At 40.5% G+C, this 21,013-nt stretch overlaps 1 protein-coding gene across 1 annotated transcript in view; it reads left to right on the plus strand.

Moving 5' to 3' along the window:
• Nucleotides 1-21,013, plus strand: part of LOC149751432 (uncharacterized) — a 99,396-nt gene that overhangs the window by 8,313 nt on the left and 70,070 nt on the right. The window contains exons 2-5 of the mRNA XM_089927033.1: nt 2,573-2,722; nt 3,417-3,545; nt 3,648-3,718; nt 4,985-5,065. Of these exons, the coding sequence (XP_089783159.1) occupies nt 2,573-2,722; nt 3,417-3,545; nt 3,648-3,718; nt 4,985-5,065 (431 nt within the window). The remainder of the gene's footprint in view (nt 1-2,572; nt 2,723-3,416; nt 3,546-3,647; nt 3,719-4,984; nt 5,066-21,013) is intronic.

Below are 21,013 nucleotides of genomic sequence, written 5' to 3' on the forward strand. Positions count from 1 at the left end.
CTTCATAAGAGGTAATCGAATTGATATAAGTAGCTTCCACTTGGAATATGGTTGTGTTTCTTGGTCAATTAGGCCATCTTGAGAGTCTAGTTCATTATATTTTTTTTTGCCCTAATTAATTAAAAATAAAGTATTTTTAGCATATTAGTTTGCCATAAAACACAACAGATTTATAAAATACTTATGTTTGATTAGCCACCTACTTTTTTTTTAAATATTATATATAATTTCTATTATACTTTTAATAAAAAATAGGTCTTTAATTCTTTACATCAAAATCTGAGATTGGCAAGGCTGGTAAAAGAAACATTTGCACTGATGCATGGGTGGTGAATGATGCACACTGGACCAATAGCATTCTCTCTCTCTATATGTATGTATGTATAAGAGAAAAAAATGGAGCAATAGTTATTAAGAAATTATATCGTACACCACGTGCAGCACTTCAATCACAATCGTTTGTTTCTATAGATTTTATTTATTAATTATTTATATTGGTGCACCGCTATGTGATGCAGAATATAATTTTTTATAGTTACTCGAGAAATTATTTTTTTTTATTTCGTGTAAAAGGAGTCCCCATCAAATGTTTGGGTCAGCTGGCGAGCCCACAGATAAAGAGAGGGGGAGTTTGTTCGGGCAGCCTTTTATTTCTTCTAGGGAACCTCGTCCGCGTGCTCGATCTTTCCAACGTCACATCACCACCGATCAAAACAAAGAATGACTACGTGTCCCCAACGTTGGGTTTAATCCTTTCGGGTGGGTCAACTAATGTCCATACATCATTGACCTTCATGGATTCCATTTCGGATTGCATGGCTCCAAGCCATGCATCAGAGTCATACCTCTGCATCGCATCCATGTAGGTGATCGGATCCTCATCGTTTTCATCAAGTTCGACAGGATCCCCATCCCGGACCAAGAAACCGTAGTATCTGTCCGGCTGACGTGGTACTCTATCTGATCGCCTTAATGGTGCATCTAAGATGGGTTCTGGATCTGATCTAATCAAATCCAACTCAATTGGTTCAGTGGATGGTGTCGGATCTTCTACATGTTGAACTTTCCTAAGCTCAACATTAGAGCTTTTAGTTCCTTCACTAAGAAATTCTTTCTCTAAGAAAATAGCTCTATTACTTACGAACAACTTTTGTTCTTCAGCAAAGTAGAAGTAATATCCTTTAGTTTCTTTAGGGTAACCAACAAAGAAGGCACTAAAATTTTAGTAGGATATCTGAAGAGCCATAAAAACAGGGGAGACCCTATTTTCAAGGAGTTCTAGCCATCAGTCGATTCAAAAATGGCCGATAATGGTGGCCTTAGAACTGTGAAGAAGGGGGAAATGGGTTTAGTGGTCATACCTCATCTCCGACGAAGCACCAGACTCCTCGTGCCCGATGAAGTTTGGGAAGAAGACAAACTCCTGAAAAAAGTCTACTTCTTCCAAGACACATGAGGCATAAATAATGTTTTTCTTTCTTTGCTCTAAGATTCGTGCGAGGAGGACATTGGGCCAGTCAATGGATCGAGCCCTTAGAGAGAGATTGGGGGGCTGAAGATGGATATGGGGGGGATGGGGCCACGAGGTCACGATGGATTTGTTCTAGTTCCATTTATCTCTTCCCATCTCATCACATCTAGATATTGAACTTGATTCAGAGTAGTGGCGGAGAGGAGACAAAGGAGAAGAATGGATTTAGTGGAGTCCCATGAACGACTCTTAATCCTAAAATATCGGGGTATTTTAGTTCTAAATTAATTTGAAGTCATTGTGTGTTGGTCATATGCTGTAATATCTTAATATCAGGGATAGCTGACAGGTTTCATTGCAACAGAAGTAATTTTAAGCAACCAATTGAGACTTGTTAAAATATAAGGGTGCATGTGAGACGTTGAGAAAGTTGAGAGGTCAAAATATAACTTTATTTATTTATTTATTTTATATAAAGGGAACGGCGCTTGCTCTAACACTGCGTACGAGGCCCGAAGGGAGAGAGCCTCATGTTGACGGCGCGCCTCGCGTCGACGGCGCGTACCGTGCCGGTGCTGGGTCTGCGCCCCGCGCCGAGGGCGCGCTTGGTGCTGGGGCCGCGCCCCCGTGATTGAGGCGCGAGGCTCTTGGACGCGTAGGGCCCGCGGGCCCATCTGCAGGCCCTGGTGGTGCTGGGCCCTGGGGCTGGCCGCGAGCCGAGGCCCCTTAGGCCTAGCCTGTAGGGGGCCATAGGGCCAGGACATGGGGGGCCCACAGGCCTAGGTTGTGGTGGGCCCACTGGCCCAGTCAGCCTTGGGGTCGGGGGTTCTGACTAAGCTGGACTTGCTGGCCCAGGACAAGCATACCCTGGTTAGCCCCCCGAGGTACCAGCAGGGCCTTTCCAATACAGCCCACCCTGTCAGGAGTTGGAGTCAGGGTTGGGGACCTCCCTGCCTGTTGGCCAGGACCTCCCCATGTTTGGCATGTCGAGCGAGCCGCGGCCATGGGATACTGAGGGCCTTGGGAGTGGCCCAAATGGGGTCTTCGGTTTGGCCCTCCACCCCCGACCTCGGGTAGTAAAATGGATAAGAACTGATATAATTGTCTTCGTCCGCGGCGGTCAAGGGGAGCGGCGGCGGGGGGAAGGGGAAGGCGGTGGTCTCGTCGGAGAGGGCGAAGAAGGTGGATGGATCGGGGAAGGCGGTCTCGATCTCCAAGCAGAAAGCTGTGACTGTCGCCTCCAAACAGGGGGTATTCCTCGAATGCTCTTGTGTTGTCTTGGGAAAGTTTCGATCTTGTCTGAGAATTACTGTGATCTATCGGTAGCGGTATGTGGATTTGTTGTCGGACGGCTTTAGGATAAACTTTTAGTTGGATTTGCTGGAGGTGCACACGTGGATTCATGCTGTTTGATCAAATTTTACTATAATTGTCGCTTAGATTTTCCATTTTTGCTTGATTTGTGGTCTTTGGAGGGTAGATTTTGATTTTGTGGTGTGTTCCTCTGTTTCCTGGATTATCCGGTTGAGAATTTGGCAGGAAATTGCTTGCTTGTAGTGTTCTCTAGTGATTTGTGGTGATGGAATACTTGTTCTCTATGCTGTCTTGTTTCGATTTCAGATCCCAAAATTTGACGTTTATTTTTCTTTAAAAATTAATGCATATTTATTCTCTTCTATTTCTTCTTGATTTAGTCTAAAATAAATTGGGCCTTCTTGGATTATGTTCATGTTAGAGTTCATCTTGATGGAGGTTCTGGAATGCAATAATTTTCTTTTCTGTTGGTCCCCCATAATTTTAACTTCTGGCTTTTTAAATCAACAGTGAAATAATTAAAATTTCTTGCAATCCCTTAAATCCAATTTGGGTGCTCATTTACTTAATTCTTCCTCTTTGCATGTATTTCCTCTGTTTGATTTATGTAAGTTTTGATTCTGGAACGAAGGTGAAAGAAAAATCGTCATCAACTTCTGCGAGAACTGTTGCCAAAACAATCAAAACAACGGCTGTCAAAGTGAGGGCTCAGAAGAAAGTCTATTCCTTGGCCGGCCAGAAGTATGATCCTCCTGAAGAGGTTACAGACTTGCACATTCACTTCCTTATTTCTACTTATTCTGAGGTGATAAATTCCTTTGGAAAAATTTCTTACGCTGTGGCTGTGGATTCTTCATGGCAGAGAGAACCCTTGCGGATATTTTATGAATCCTTATCAAAGCAGATTCCATCAAGTGAAATGGCAGAGTTCTGGTAAGACTATTATTCTCATGTGCCTTTCATCCCCTCCTTCCCTATATGCCAAAATGGAAAATAAATGAAGTTACTTGAGCTTCTATGTTGTTGTAAATATTCTACTTGCTTTCTTTGGTTGTAGTTTGCGGTTGGATTCTTACTGTTCTGCCGAATGTTTTATTAAATTCCTTCTAGTTTTAATTTAAAACAGAACTCGTACATTTAGGTTTTGAATATCATAAACTTAGGGCATGGGGCATTATGCTTGTATAATTACTATCTTGGAACTAGCGCTTGATGAGTACATGCTGTTCTATGGAACTTAGAAAGCATGCTTTATTAATGTCTCATTTCGAGCTTGTTATAGATGCCAGTTCAATGACCTTCCCTTTTCTGCTTGTACTTCTAATTTCCTGATGTTCAACTAAAAAAGAATGTTGCCTTGTTGCATGCAAGAACACATTAAGTTTTGTACGTATTGGCTTGTTGAATTTGCCAAATAATTGAACTACTTACTTCCAATTTTGGGTTACTGTGTAATGTATTTCTGCATTTGTCAGTTAACTTTGGCATCTTCATGTAAATGATAGATTTCTTTCTTTCATTAACCCCCTTGATTATTTAAGTAGCGGCAATAATGGACGATAATTATGTCATAAGCATAGTGCATTCTTTACATTTTCTTAGAGCATATGAAAAGATTGATGCAGGACAGCAGGAAGAGAAAGGAAGAGAGAAAAGGGAGAGAGGAGAAATAGGGAAGAAGAAGAGAGGAGGGAGAAAGAGGGTTGAAGAACTAGGCTTCGCATCTAGCTCCACTCAGAGTTTCACACGCCAGAGCTTGAAGAAAGAGAATCAATTTTTATTTCATTCATAGCATAATCCTAAACGATATACCTTCTAACATATTTATAGACCCAAAAATGCCCAAAAACCCTAAAGCTATGAAGCCTCACAAAAGATCCTCAAAATAATAAAATACCAAAATAAGCCCTAAAGGCTGTCAAACAACAAAATACCCTAATAAACCCAAATAACATAAAATCACTCCCAGAATAAAATTAAACTGGTTGGACCATCCTTCTGCGGCGATCGTAAACTCGAGTGATGGGTGACCTGGCACTGGTGTCCGCACCAACTCCCCCCAGGTAGGAAGAAGTCGACCTTGATAAAAGTGGCTCGGTGTAGCCCCGGTAGTACTCCAACAAGTCCAGGTCAATCTGTTGTAGCTCCTCGCGCGGGATCCAAGTGTAGCCAGATTTTGATCATCCTCGGTGGCGGCAGGAGATGGCGTGGCGGAGCAGCGAGGGTGGCGATGCGGCGAGGGCGACGGCGGCACAGCATGCGGACGAAGAAGACGAACAGGTAATCCTTTTTTTTCTTTTTTTTTCTCTTTTTTTTCTTTTCTTTCTCTTTTTTTCCTCTTTTTTTCTTTTTTTTCTTTTTTTCTCTTTTTTTTTCAAACCAAGTGGATTCGGGTTGACGGGCGCAACTCGCTCCACTAACCCGTTATTGTGCTTCTTCTCTGCGGGTTGTTGCGGGCGGTTACGCCGGCTTCCGTGACGGGCGTGTGGAGTGCAGCGTTGGCTGGCGACAGGGTCAAGGGTTTCGACGAGGATGAAGGGGCAGAGGCAGTGTTGAGGACGATGGGGTGTCAGGGAGGGGCAGCGGTGCTCCTCTTCTCATATCCGAACAAGGATGACGATGGAGGAGGGGTTTCCCTTTGCTTTCCTCGGGGCCGCCATGTCTCAGGGATTCTCTTTCTCTTCTTGTACGCCGCTGGAAGGAGGAGACGCTCACGAGAACAGGGCTTGGAAGTTCGGTTTCGGAAGAAGAAACGGGGAGCAGGGAAGCGGAAGAGGGAATAGTGAACCTTCTGGAGAAGACACCCCAAAGTTTTTCCTCCCGCATGAAGCCTAAGCCCACGACCCACAGCAACCCAAGATTTTCTCTTTCTGCGTAGCCATGCTCTGATACCAAAGTTGATGCAGGACAGTAGGGAGAGAAAGGAAGAGAGAAAAGGGAGAGGAGAAATAGGGAAGAAGGAGAGAGGAGGGAGGAGGAGAAGGAACTCGGCTTCGCACCTAGCTCCGCTCAGGGTTTTACACGCCAGAGCTTGAAGAAAGAGAATGAATTTTTATTTCATTCATAGCATAACCCTAAACGATGTACGGTCCAACATATTTATAGATCCAAAAATGCAAAAAAAAAACTTAAAAGAAACTAGTCTCACAAAAGACCCTCAAAATAACGAAATACCAAAATAAGTCCCAAAGACTGTCAAATAAGAAAATATCCTAATAAGCCCAAATAACATAAAATCACTCCTAGAATAAAATCAAACTGGCTGGACCATCCTTCTGCAGCGACCATAAACCCGAGTGACGGGTGACCTGGCACCGGTGTCCGCACCAAAGATAGAAAGTATTTAGTCTGGCAATGCATACTAATAGCATGGGTTTCTTTAAGGCTGTAATTCCGTACAATCAAAAATACTAAACATTGCACTGCCTAATTATCTTGTCAACCAACACAAAAAGGTAAAGAAAAAAAAAATCAAACCATTGAAATATTTTGCTTGATTTTAGGAAGGCTTGAGTTCTGTGTTACCACTGGATCTGACTCCCCAATGATCTAGTGATGGCATTACAAAGGCAAGATTTATCGTGAAAACCATCTCTTCACACATTGCTTTATGTTCACCATCATCTTTTGCAGCTATTGTTCATAACTGAAGGAAAAATTGACTGACCAAAAGATGTTTGCCAAAGAGATTTGTTTGACTATCTTGAACTGAACAAAAGTACAAGCTGCAACTTGCGCTCATTTCTGATCTTGTGCATGTAAAATCTAAAATTGAGTTGGAAGAATTGTTCTCCACATTTAAAAGGCTTGTGAAGACAGTCTTGGGAAAGGGGAGCTGATAATTTTTTAATAGTCTTCCAAAAATTTTAAAAAAAAATTGTTCATATATCCAAAAATTGGTCATGTATGAGATCTTGGATCTGTACTTTAGAGCTTGAGATCTCATACTAGAGCCTAGACTTCATACTGATTTGCTTCGATTAAGTGAGGCCTATAGACTTTTCAACAAATAGAAAACCAAGCTTCATATATCCAAAAATTGGTCCTTATCCATTTAACCTAGACCTTTTCAACCAACAATAACTTTTAAACAATGGCTGGATAAGGGAACAAATAACTTTTTATGGTTAGCTAATCAACATCCAAACACAACTTAAACAAATAATCCAGCAGATTACTACTCTCGCTTAGGTTTTTCTAGATCTTTTTCTGCTATACAAACTGCTCTTAGGGGTGTTGAATCTAGAGATTGTGAGTCCAAGATGCTAATATTTTCCCGGATCATCATAATTTGGATGACTTCCTCTCTTTGAAAAATTTAAAGCTTCTTAAGATTCCAGGACTTCTATCTTTTTTTTTTTTTTGAGATCCTTTCTACAACTTTTCTTCCGGTTTCAACTATGAATGACAATTTATGATTCGATCCCCAACCCAAACCCCAATCACCTTGACTCAAAATTTTAAAAAATTGCAAAGAATTACCCAAAATTCAGGATGAATTCATGTAAACAAAAATTTAAAATATCAAATAAACAATATAAAAATTTTAAAATATTTATATATTTATTTATGAGAAAATAAGCTTGTGAGAAGCAAAATCAAGCAATAAGTGATACCATTAAAAAAAAAAAAAGAAGCACATAGCTTCGTTAAGTTATAATTCACAAAGGTTTGATTAATGGATAAATCATAAAATTCATAAATATATGTAATAAATGACTGGATCATTTTTGTTATTTCATCCATAAAATATTTCAAAGATCAAGGAAAAACAAAAAAATATTGTAAGAAATTTTCAACAATCCAGAAAATTCCCAACAAGAAGTGCGAGCAGCCACAGTAATAAGACAGGTAGCCAATTCCCAACAAGCCCAAGCAGTAAAAAGGTAAGAACCATAAAGATTGTGGATTGTGGAGAGGATAAAGCTCATCCTTGGGAGATCTAAAATGAGTACTTTGTATCTAAGCCATACCCAACGCAACCCTCCCCACATAAGAAGGACAGCTAACCTTTCCAGAAGCAAGGGTTTTAGGAGCTGGAATCACATCAGGTTGGCCAAGCCACAGCGAGAGATACATAGAGAGAGAGAGAGAGACGGACAAACAGAGAGGGAGAGAAAGGTGAGTATAGTTTTCCCTGAGCCCGTGTTCCAAATATGGTGGAGACAGCAAGATCGCTCCCCATAGCTGTAAATTCTCACCCCGTGGTCAGGATATTGTTAGGTAGGTTTGCTGTTGGCTCGCTATTTTTTTGGATTTTTATAAGTTTCTTTCTTTTGATGTGTGATTTCAAAACTTGTTCTCTTCACGGGCATGGTATATGTTGGTTTTTGGATGGCTCTTGAGCTTGGTTTTGGATATCAGAATTTGATTGTTGGTCTTCGATGGGTCACAGATTTTTCTCAGGATGGTTTTGGTGGTTGTTTTGGATTTCGACCTTTCGATTCTGTAGTTCTGGCTCTGTTTATTTGAGAGGACTGGCGATTTTTTTCCCCTTATATTTTTGTCCGGAATTAAGGATTCTATGGGTGTCTATTTGAATCTATGTGTTGCTGTATCTTGTGACCATGGTTAAAGGCATATTTTTTTATTGATTATAGATTAGAAAAGTTCCATTTTTTTGAGTGAAAGATATTGATTTTATTTTGTCTCTTGGAAAATTAATTGGGTAGACGACATCAGTCTTAGATTAGCTATTTCTTGTTTTCTTTTTTGCCTCGAAACTTTCTTCAAGTTTGGGGAAGATGAATTACTTCAAACAAAATGCCCTAGCAAATGTAAAATTATGTGCAGTGCCCCCTACCCTTATTAGATTACTCTCGGTGTCTAATTAGGTTCCCTGAATAGCTTATGTGATAATTTTTCACTTGGCACATGAAACTCCTTATGGATAGCTTAATGTTAATGTTCATCTCAGATTAGTATATCTGTGCTACTTTTCTTGTATAACTTTTTCTTGAAATTTTAATATTTTCACTCTATCCCCTGTATCCCATAATTCACTCTATCCCCTGTATCTGTGCTATTGGTAGGTGAGCAGAGCTGTTAGTACAATTTTTTTTAGAGGTTGACACTATTACCATCGGCAGAGCAGAGCTTACACACACACACAATGATTTTTTTTATGCTTTTTCTTATTGAGGTATTGGGGGTGCAGTGGGAGTATACTGATATTTGATTTTTCTCATGCAAGGTACTAGGGGACCACTCTTTTAAGTTAACTTTGGATTTTGAGAATGCTTACTTTTTCCATCACATCTTGGTATAAGAGTAGTCATGAAGTTCTTCAATTCTTTCCATGGCCCTCATCTTTATTATTAATGACAAAAATCCTTATCTAACAAAAGGGTAAAAATCCACCAAACTTGTTAAAATAACAAAATCAATTATTAAGATGGGCTAAAAACCAGGAAAACAAAACCAAAGTAAAGAAAGAATGATAAATAATGTTAAGGTTTTTTAAGATCTGACTAGTGTCCAATTAACAGGAAAACCACATAAGCTAGACTAACAGTAAAATAAAAGGGGAATATCAAAAACCAAAGTTCATACAAATGCAAAGACCCAGCTCCTATTCTGGCACTTGCTAAATTCAACTGGTTTAGACTGTCCAGAACTGGGTAAGAATATTATGTAGCTCAAATGCTAGATGCAACAAATCCAGATCTCTCTCTCTCTCTCTCTCTCTCTCTAAAGCGCACACAATGGGGATGTCAAAAATAAAACACTGATCGCTCATACCAAATAAGAGATGGAAGTTAAGCCAGTTCCAGACTAAAAATGTTCTTAAAATGTGTTTTTGTTGTCATATAATAATAGCCTATTTATGTGACATTTATCAATTGTTCTCCTGAACTTGCGAGAGAAACAGAGACAGAGAGAGAGACAGACAGACAGAGAGAGAGAGAGAGAGAGATGAAGGGGGGTGGAGATTTTTTTATTTTATTTTATTTTTTGATGTGAAGGGAGGGGAGCGAGGGGGGGGGGGGGGGGGGGGGGGATGGAGATAAGTGAATCAGCATATAAGTTAACATATGAAAGCTTACTTTGCTTCACAGTTAGGCCTGCAAGAGTGACAGATTCTGCTTGCATAGTTTGCCTTGTGCATAGCATCAACAACAACCAAATCATATCCATCACAGTCACCCTGTCATATAAATAGGCAAATCAATCAGCTGTCTGGAATATGGGATTGGTAATGAAAATACGCCCCTTAACGGAAAAATGTTAAAAAAAAAACCTTTGGCCTCTCCAGGTAAATGTTATAAAACTCAGGTGCTGGTTCTTGATTATTTTTTTGTAAAGACCTAATTCCATCCTGTTTCTCAAACCATTTCCAAGCTGGATAAACCTGAAAATATTGATTAAGAAAAAAGCATCAAAATCCACATTGTAAACTCCAAAGTCACCATTTAACTGCTCCTAAGGCTTGAAGCTAAAATTGTAGGAACAATGTGAGCCAGTTTCATGTGCATTATGTTATATCATGGGTTAGAGAACCAAAGGAAAAAAGAAAACCCAAAGTGTAGAAGAGGGATGCAAAGGTTTATTAAATTGACAATCATGAGGTCTCCAGTTAGCATTTTCAATTATCATAATGGTTTCAGAGCAAATTATGGGTCAATATTAGGCCACAGAAATTTCTGATATCCATGTTTATGCTCAAACAGCTACAAAAGAAGCAACTTGAGAGTCTGAGGTACTTCTGATGCTGATTTTTTTTTTGCCCTAATTTATATTAGAAATTTATTTTAAATCCTAATTTCTAGAATCGCGGTCAAATATCCTAAAATTGCATTCCAAAATTAATTACGTTATCGAGTGCCCGATGGCGTAAAGAGTTATATTATCTAAGACATATTATGCTCTATGTTGGTCGGCATTGAATCTGAGCTAGTTAGCACATCCAACCTGTCCAACAAATTCAGCTTTGCATGAATATGAGTAACAGAAGCTATATTAGATATTCGATCATTTTGCTTGATTTAAGTCTTCAGGCATCAGTGGAGAAAAATGCGTGGGAACTGAAGCAATATATTGAGGAGCTCTACTGGGGATCTGGAAAGCATGTGCTACTTCTTGGGCACAGCAAAGGCGGGGTTGATGCTGCAGCAGCATTGTCCTTGTACGCGGGGGGTGGGGGGGGGGGGGTGCTGCTGCCGCCATAAAAGAGGGGGAAGATGTGGATGGAGAAGGGAATGGAGACATATAAATGGTGAGAGAAAGAGAAGGAAAGGCGATGGATTCATCTTGTTTGGATAATGGAAGGAGAGGGAAAGAGAAAAAAAAGAGTAAATGTGTTGAAATGAGAGGGAGAGAAGGTTTTTCAAAAGGAATGAAGGTGAAAGACCATGGATTCATCTTGTTGGATAATGGAAGGAGAGGGAAAAAGAAAAAAAAGAGAGTACATGTGCTGAAATGAGAGGGAGACAAGGTTTGTCAAAAGGAATGAAGGCGAACTAAGCAGCCAAGAGATAAAGGCTATCTGCCCCAAGTTGGCAAAATTTTTCAAGAATTTCGTTCTTGGTCATATGCTAGCCAAACAGCCTGTACATGAGAAACCAAGTCATGACATTATTTACACATTTAATTTGAAAATTTTAAAATATCAAATTATACCATGGAATACGTACTTCCATATATCCATCTAGCATATACTATGGTGGAATTGTCCATATACCATTTATTTATTTTAATATGAATGTTGAAATTACATCATTATAGCTGTAATAACATACTATGGTAAAGCAACATACACGCTTGCACGGATCCTCACATACTCCTCTCATTTAAGCCCTGACGTTCTTATCAGGCTAAGGGTTCAAATCCATTCAAATCTAATCACAAGCACCACGATCGGCCTATGGTCAGCCCCAATGAATCTGTGCTATAGTGTCCTATAGTCCACATAGATTTTAGACCAGGTCCGCTCTAATACCATTTGTAATAATTCAGGATCTCATCCAAAATTGCTAGTCAGAAGGTATTGTTTGGATTCCTTGATCTTGTATAAGTACCCAAAATCTACCCATTGAATAACTAATGTGGGACTAAACACATATTTCAAGAACGAAATTATCTTAAGGGGAGGGGGGAAATGTAATAGCCAATTTTTTTTCGACTAATGGGCCGGCCCGAGAGGATCAAGCGAGCCCTTGTTGCTCGCGATTGGGAGAAGGAGAAGACTCCCGACTGGAGTCTTCTTCCTCCTCCATTATCGCCGGACTCTGGGAGTTCTAGAGCGATCTAAAAACCAGCCACAAACCCTAGGAATCATCTATTTAAGGCCTTTTCTTTCTTCTTTGAATTTCACCATCGAAATCGCTAAAGATCGTCTTCGATTTTAAGCATTCTTCCTGAGTTCTTTCTCCGATTTCCACTGAGAAGAGTCGCCGAAACACTCCTTGGTATAACGAAAAAGGGGAAGTAGTATATCAGGGGAACCCTATTTTGAGTTTCATTCAAATCTAATCACAAGCACCACGATCGGCCTATGGTCAGCCCCAATGAATCTGTGCTATAGTGTCCTCTAGTCCACATAGATTTTAGACCAGGTCCGCTCTAATACCATTTGTAATAATTCAGGATCTCATCCAAAATTGCTAGTCAGAAGGTATTGTTTGGATTCCTTGATCTTGTATAAGTACCCAAAATCTACCCATTGAATAACTAATGTGGAACTAAACACATATTTCAAGAACGAAATTATCTTAAGGGGAGGGGGGAAATGTAATAGCCAATTTTTTTTCGACTAATGGGCCGGCCTGAGAGGATCAAGCGAGCCCTTGTTGCTCGCGATTGGGAGAAGGAGAAGACTCCCGACTGGAGTCTTCTTCCTCCTCCATTATCGCCGGACTCTGGGAGTTCTAGAGCGATCTAAAAACTAGCCACAAACCCTAGGAATCATCTATTTAAGGCCTTTTCTTTCTTCTTTGAATTTCACCATCGAAATCGCTAAAGATCGTCTTCGATTTTAAGCATTCTTCCTGAGTTCTTTCTCCGATTTCCACTGAGAAGAGTCGCCGAAACACTCCTTGGTATAACGAAAAAGGGGAAGTAGTATATCAGGGGAACCCTATTTTCAAGGAGTTCCAAGTCTTCAATCAGTAGAGTACTGCAATGAAGTCTTCCATTTTGTTTCTTAGCTACTAGGCCGTTCCACAACATGAGTCTGATAGTGAGACATCTGATGACCATGAAAATGATTTCTCTGAAGAAGATGATAGAGGTGAAGGTGAGAGTTCTGCTTCAGATACAGAAAGTGACTTGGACCTGAATTCAGGAGCGATGTGGGATATAAAAGGAGATGGCTATTTTAAAATGGATGATTCTTTAGATTCTATCACTGATGATCGTGAATGGGGTGCTCGTATGACAAAATCTAGCCTTGTTCCGCCAATTACTAGAAAATATGAAGTTATTGACCAGTATGTTATTATAGCAGATGAGGAGGAAGTGCAACGAAAGATGCAGGTTGCTTTACCATAGTAATCCTACTATAATGATGAATTTAAAATAAATTTCTAATATAAATTAGGGCAAAAAAAAAATCAGCATCAGAAGTACCTTAGACTCTCAAGTTGCTTCTTTTGTAGCTGTTTGAGCATAAACATGGATATCAGAAATTTCTGTGGCCTAATATTGACCCATAATTTGCTCTGAAACCATTATGATAATTGAAAATGCTAATTGGAGACCTCATGATTGTCAATTTAATAAACCTTTGCATCCCTCTTCTACACTGTGGGTTTTCTTTTTTCCTTTGGTTCTCTAGCCCATGATATAACATAATGCACATGAAACTGGCTCACATTGTTCCTACAATTTTAGCTTCAAGCCTTAGGAGCAGTTAAATGGTGACTTTGGAGTTTACAATGTGGATTTTGATGCTTTTTTTTTAATCAATATTTTCAGGTTTATCCAGCTTGGAAATGGTTTGAGAAACAGGATGGAATTAGGTCTTTACAAAAAAATAATCAAGAACCAGCACCTGAGTTTTATAACATTTACCTGGAGAGGCCAAAGGTTTTTTTTTTAACATTTTTCCGTTAAGGGGCGTATTTTCATTATCGTATATTCATTTTATATAGGTATAACTTATTATCGTGGTATACTTATTTTATGGAGAATTATAAATTACATAACCAGAGAATGTGCAAATGTACTAGTGAACTACCTCGAGATTGCGGAACTTTTTTAAAATGGAATTGTGTCAATCCAAAACTTCTTGGGGTATCTAAAATGGGCCTAGGCCGAATCAGGTCGGATCCCATTACCAAACCATAGTTCCGGTTCGAACCGGCGTTACTCGGCCCCCGGTCCGACTTTGAAACCCGGTCTCCCACTCTCTCTCTCTCTCTCTCGCTCCCCCTCCCTCCCTCCCTCCTCTTCTGCGGCTGATCTCTAGCAGCACCGACCGAAACCCTCGCTCGAACCCTATCTCCAATTCCACGCTCTTTCCTTTCCATCTGATGCCTCATTTGGTCATGGTGTCGTCTGCCTCCTCGCTCCTGCCCACGGGAAGCTTCCCGTCTTCTTTGATCCAAACTTCGCTGTTTTTCTCTATTTTTTTTTCTGAAGATTTATTTGATTTCTCCATGGAAATTGATTGCTTTAGCTTTGTTATGTTGTTTTCTCTTAATTTTTGAACTCCTTTTCTTTATCTTTGGCCGGGCCCTCGCGTCCTTCCTGCCGTGCACCCCGCGCACTGCCCTAGCGCAAGGCCCGACCCTGGCTCACTTGGCCGCGCGCGCACCTGCGCGCGGTCCAGCTCCTCTGCGCGCGCCCCGCGCGCGTTAATGCCGCTCTGCCGTGCACACGCCCGCGCACGGTCCGCCGACTGTGTGCGCGCGCCGCGCGCGCACTTCTCCGCTCGGCCTGGCCGCGCGCGCTCCTGCGCACGGCCTGCTCACGGCCAAGTCTGGGCACGCGTCTTCTGCGCATGCCGTCCCGAGGCCTGGTGCGTGCGCCTCCTTCGCACGCCGCAGCGTCCGCCCTTCCGTGCCCCGCGCACGGCCTGCAGGTGGGCCGACGCCTACGCGCTCCGTGCGCTCTCTTGGCCTCCACGCTTGACCCATCCACGCGCGCCTTTGCGCATGGGCCATCGTCCGCGCACGTCTCCGCTGCGTGCGCCCCTGTGCACAGGCTGGGTCTCGCAGTGGACGCCCGCATAATTGTCCAATTAAACTTTGAAGTCGGATATATGAGCTTGGGTATTTCGTGATTTATGGATACCTTGTTCATACCAAAATAAAGCTCCACAATACTGGCATTCATATTCAGGTGATGCAAGATTTAATGGGTCCCTAAAGTTTCCTTTAAAAAAGATGATAACTTCTTTTTTCCATAATGTCCTAGCATTGGACAGTATCACAGCAAAAAGCTCGACATTATAAAAAAAAAACCTTGATTTTTTATAGCCAAAAGTGCTGGAGCCTTCTTGACTAAACAATTGCCAACCAGCCAAGTTTGCAATAAAATCTGGCTCTTGAATTGTGTCCCTTTTGCACATTAAGAAAATCCAATATTAATGAACATTATAAAATGGTTGAACCAAGCATTTATTTCCAAGAAACAAATTATACTTTGATCAATTATTGATGCGACGTATCCTCTAGAAGTAACACTTTCCATAATTGATCACGCATCTTCTCCCTCCAAAATAATACTTGGTAAATTATCAGGTCTACATATTGTTAAGCTTGCATTCCATTTAGCATCAGACAATTGATTTTGATTAGCGTTTGCAGAGCATTCATAGGCAATGGTGTTTAGCTTTCCTTAATGGTGGACCACATGAATGGAATTCCTAGCCATGCTTCTTGAACAATCCTTCTTTTTTGATAATCTTCAAGTTCTTTGTTCTGCAACTATATTCATCCTTACTATTCTATTTTGCCTACTCGCTTTCTACTGGATCCATCTTATCTTTCTAGGAAGAGAAAAATCTACACTTAAAAGAGAAAAAAGGACCAAGCTAATTAAAATATGATCAACCATTTAGTGCATATCACTTCAGTAATTTTTAATTGACTTATACTAGCAACTCCTCATTTTTTGCTATGAACGCTTGGTTCCGCATATACCATAGCTAACCATTTAGTCTAATTCTTTAAAATATGATCCATCTTACGAAGCTATTTTGACTCTTCTTTCTGACAAGCACCTGCACTATCACTTCAGTGTCTCTACACTGTGGACTCGAGTCTCGTCCATCCATAAGAAAAGCGATCTGTGCACTGATCTCATCGGATCGATCACCGTCCTCGTGATGATTCATTGATCAGGAGCATTTAGAAATTAATCACCAATGATACATGGCTCAAATTCTCAACTCTTGAAAATATGCATCATCATCTTATTAATTTCTTGGATGATTCATAGACACATAAAAAATATGAATAAAAAAGATGCCTGTGGAGTGATTGATTATAACCCTATTTGATTTTGATGAGCTCAAAGCATTTGAGTATATCTTATGTTTACTAATGAATTCAATCTAGTGTTTCAGTGATATTCTTGTAAATTTAAGGTTAAGTGTCTCTAGATTTGGTTCAAGACAATTTGGATAAGTTAAGAAGTCAAGATGAACCAAAGTCTGAGACTCGAGTCGACTCCGGGATATTACGAGTCGCCTCCAAGCGTATCAGAAGCACTGGCACAGGCTCGAGTCGACTTCGGAACATTACGAGTCGACTCCGACTGAGAACAGACAGACGAGCAGAAAGATACAACTCAAAACCTGTCAGCGAGTCGACTCCTGAAGAGCGCGAGTCGACTCCGATGCTAGCCGAGTCGACTCCAGAGCAGTATGAGTCGACTCCAGGGAGTTACAGACAAAAAGTCAGAGAGCAGTTTTCGGACCCTGAGAGCCGAGTCGACTCCTGAGGAACGCGAGTCGACTCCGATGGTTGGCAGGTCGACTCCAAAGAAAGCTAGAGTCGACTCTCAGTGTTATACTAGGCAAAAGTCAGATAGCAGTTTTCGGACACTGAGATCCGAGTCGACTCCCGCAATGCCCGAGTCGACTCCGAGACAGCGCGACCCCAAAAAGACAGAAGACAGTATTGTTGTCTCTGAGATGCGAGTCGACTCCAAGACAGCTCGAGTCGACTCCAAGGCGGTGCTACTCCAAAAAGACAGAAGACTGTTTTTCGGATACTGAGAGCCGAGTCGACTCCGGAACAGTTCGAGTCGACTCCAAGACTGCACGAGCCAAAAGACAGAAGATCGGGAGTTCGGCCTCTGAGCGCCGAGTCGACTCCCAGAATTCACGAGTCGACTCGAGTGAGCCAAGTTGAAGAATACATCTATGGATTCCTTGGGATGAGCCGACTCCAAAAGTGCAAGGTCAGCTCCAGATGTTGGCGAGTCGACTCCGGGTTAAGTCGAGTCGACTCCCAGTCGAGAAGACCACTTTAATTCAAATCTGGAACAGTTGCCGAGCCGACTCCAGAAAAGCATGAGTCGACTCCTGCTACAGCCGAGTCGACTCCAGATCGCGCGAGTCGACTCCGACCCCAACGGACACATTGTCAGGATGTGCAGAATGTGCAGAACGGCTAGTAAAGTGTGTCTAACGGCTAGTTTCCGTGGGGAATGGCTTAAATAGCCACAGAGGACTGTAGCAAAGCAGAGAAGTAACATTCCACTCAAAGAAAACAAGAATCCTTCATCTGCAAACTGATTTCAACGGAAAAGAAGGAAGAGGGCCATTAACTCCAGTCAACCAACTCTTCCCAGCATTAAAGAAGTCTCCTCCCGCCTCCAAGTCATCCAGACATTCAAGAGGAGACCCAAAGTTCAAGAAGCCCTTCTCTACTTCATCTCAAACGTGTTTGAGGGCTCTTAACTTTTCTCTTATATATATCGCTGTATATCTGCTTTTTAGAAGCTCTATTTTTCTGTTTGTCTTTGTTCTTTCCATTTGGTTCTTACTTGATTCAATCAGGGGATTGAATCAAGGGTATATAGGTTTGTTGGTGAGCCTAGGTTGAAACCAACGTGTAAGGGTTCGATTGTGATCCCGGGAAAACAATCGGGGTGGTTCTAGTCGGTGAGCCTGGGAAAACCGACCGAGTTCGTTGTGACCTCGTAAAACAACAAGTTGGGTTGTGAGCTTGCAAAACAACCGGCTGTAATCTGAGGGGTTATAGTGAATTCCCAAGTGAGACTTGGGGAGTGGACGTAGGAGCAAGGGTTAGCTCCGAACCACTATAAAATCCTTGTATTTGTGATTGTCTTATTATTTGCACTTTCTTTTCATTCACTGCACACAGCATCTAAGTAATTAACCTGCAAAAAGAATTAATTAGTTATCCACAAACGTTTTAATTGCAAAATTAGTGTAAAACCCAATTCACCCCCCCTCTTGGGTTGTCTATCTGGGCAACAATGCCTATTTATTATTCAATAATAATAAAGTCAAGTACAAAATTATATCCTAGAATTAATAATGTGTCAGCCAGATTGGCTTCTAGAGCATACATCTAACGGAAGTTGGTTGTGGAAGAATGTTCCAATGCTTGAACACCAGCTCTTCTTGATGCAATGAGAAGCTTCAACTGATTTTCTCACAGAAAAAAATTTCTGAAGAATGTCGGGTGAGGATGATGAACTTTTCAGCTCTTTTTCTTCTCTTTTTTTTTTATTATTGTGGTCTTTTCTCTTTGATTATGTTTCTTTCCTCGTTGTCTTTCCTTTCTGAGGTTCCCTTTAATTTATAGACGAGTTCATCAGAGAGATTTGAATTTCTTTCTTTTCGTTCTGATGGAAATCTTTTCTGTTACAGAAGAAGACAAGTTGTTACAAGCTTTTCGTTGTGGTCCCAACAGTACAGGGGTCGACTCATGTAACTCAGGGGTCGACTCATGTTTATACTGGGTCAGCACTTCAAGATATTGAGACGGCTCTTGCTGTTGTAACTTCAAAGGGTCGACTCTTTAACCTTAAGGGTCAACTCATTTTCTTCAGGAGTCGCCTCTTTAAACGCAAGGGTCGACTCATTCAATAATTTTTCTGGCGAGGCTAAGCTCGAATTGGGGTCGACTCTTCAAACGCAATGGTCGACTCTTCAATTTCGGGAATCGACTCATTGGAACAAGGGTCGACTCTTCAAACTTTATCTCAGGCGGTAAAAGCTCTCTATTTAATTTGAACTACACAAAGGTCGACTCATGTTTTGCAGAGGTCGACTCATTGACTATGCCACTTGAAGAAAACGTGCCAGAGTCAACTCAAACTTGTCCTTTTTGCTTAGGGGTCGACTCAGATTTCTCAAACAGAAAACTTAAAACTTCATCTTTGATATCCATGGATTGGATTAAGATCATTTTATTTTTAGAACATATCCAATAAAGTATTTGTTAAGAAATAATGATTTTGCAGTGCTTCATTTCTTCTGATTTTGCTTAATTTATAGAACTTCACAATTAAGCCAACAATCACTAGTACACAATATTATCTCAAGTGTTTTGTAATCATCAAAATTCATCCTTTAGGGTTGACATCTTTACATTCTATATACAATCTTAAATATCCCTAAAAAATATTATTAGTAATTTTTTCACTCAAATATTTTGTATCGTTAAAATCAAATCTTTTGTGTCAACAATTGCTAACCTCATTTTGTGTATCATATACGTACGACTAAGTGAATTTAGGCTTCTATGCTCTTGGTTGAATTCCGCGGGTGTTCCAATCCATTTATATCTTGATCAAAAGTAGTTAGAAGATTGTTTATAGATGCAGAGGGGTCATCTCGACATCTTCAAGGGTTGACTCGTGATCTTCTGAAGTTGAATTTTTTTTTTTCTCATGTTGACTCAAAAAAGTGCTCATTTTTATTGCATTCTATCTTTTGCTTGTAGCCATTCTAGGGTTGATTCAACTTGTCTTGGGGTTGACTTATGGTTGGCAGGGGTCGAGTTGTGATCTGCTTGGGTCAACTCACAAAAGGGCTATGTTTTATTACTTTTTGTCTTTTGTCTAATGCCAATATGGGATCAACTTGGCTTATTTTGGGGTCGACTCATGCTCGGTAAGGGTTGAGTCGTAATCTATTTGGGTCGACTCGTAGAGAGGCTAATTTTTACTCCTTTTCGTCTTTCGCCTAAAATTGTTCTAGGTTTGACTCGATTGGTTCAGAGATCGACTCGTGAAAGTCTGCTAGTCTGCTCCATTGTACTGCAATCGACTTGTATACCTCTAGGGTCGACTCTTGAATTCCTTCAAAAATAACATCTTCCATCTAAGCCTATGGGCGTTTAGAGGTTGACTCCTTATGACTTGGGGTCAACTCATTTTATATAGTTCATAAAATCTTATTACATCCTTTCCATCTTAAGCATTTTAGGTTGCATTCTTCTATATATATTTGAATCATTTTGGGATTATCTTTGCTTTCTATATGCAATCTTAAATACTCCAAAAAAATACTATCAGTAATCTTTCTACTCAAATATTTTATATCATCAAAATCAAACCTTTTGGATCAACAATTGCTAACCTCATTTTTTATATCATATATATATGACTAAGTGAATCTAGGCTTCTATCCATTAGCTGGTAGCAGCAAATCCATCCTATGATGATCCTATCCGTTAATACAAAATACATATGGACCTAACTTATTATTGATCTCATTATCGATTTTAGCACCTATCGATGTGAATGCAAACATTGTGTTGTAAACTCTGATATTTTTCTCAAAATTTTTAAGCTCTTCTCCCTCCATTAAAATCAAACAAACTATCCAAAAAAGTTAAGAGTCTGTTATTACAACGGAAAGCCTACTCTTCCTTCTTGGCAACATAAAGTGAATGCTTGTCTAGTTGTATTACGTGATTTATGGATACCTTGTTCATACCAAAATAAAGCTCCACAATACTGGCATTCATATTCAGGTGATGCAAGATTTAATGGGTCCCTAAAGTTTCCTTTAAAAAAGATGATAACTTCTTTTTTCCATAATGTCCTAGCATTGGACAGTATCACAGCAAAAAGCTCGGACATTATAAAAAAAAAACCTTGATTTTTTATAGCCAAAAGTGCTGGAGCCTTCTTGACTAAACAATTGCCAACCAGCCAAGTTTGCAATAAAATCTGGCTCTTGAATTGTGTCCCTTTTGCACATTAAGAAAATCCAATATTAATGAACATTATAAAATGGTTGAACCAAGCATTTATTTCCAAGAAACAAATTATACTTTGATCAATTATTGATGCGAC

This window comes from Phoenix dactylifera, chromosome 13, assembly GCF_051530095.1.
Source record: "Phoenix dactylifera cultivar Ajwa chromosome 13, Ajwa_hap1_PhDact_Kaust_v1.1, whole genome shotgun sequence".
Taxonomy (NCBI): domain Eukaryota; kingdom Viridiplantae; phylum Streptophyta; class Magnoliopsida; order Arecales; family Arecaceae; genus Phoenix; species Phoenix dactylifera.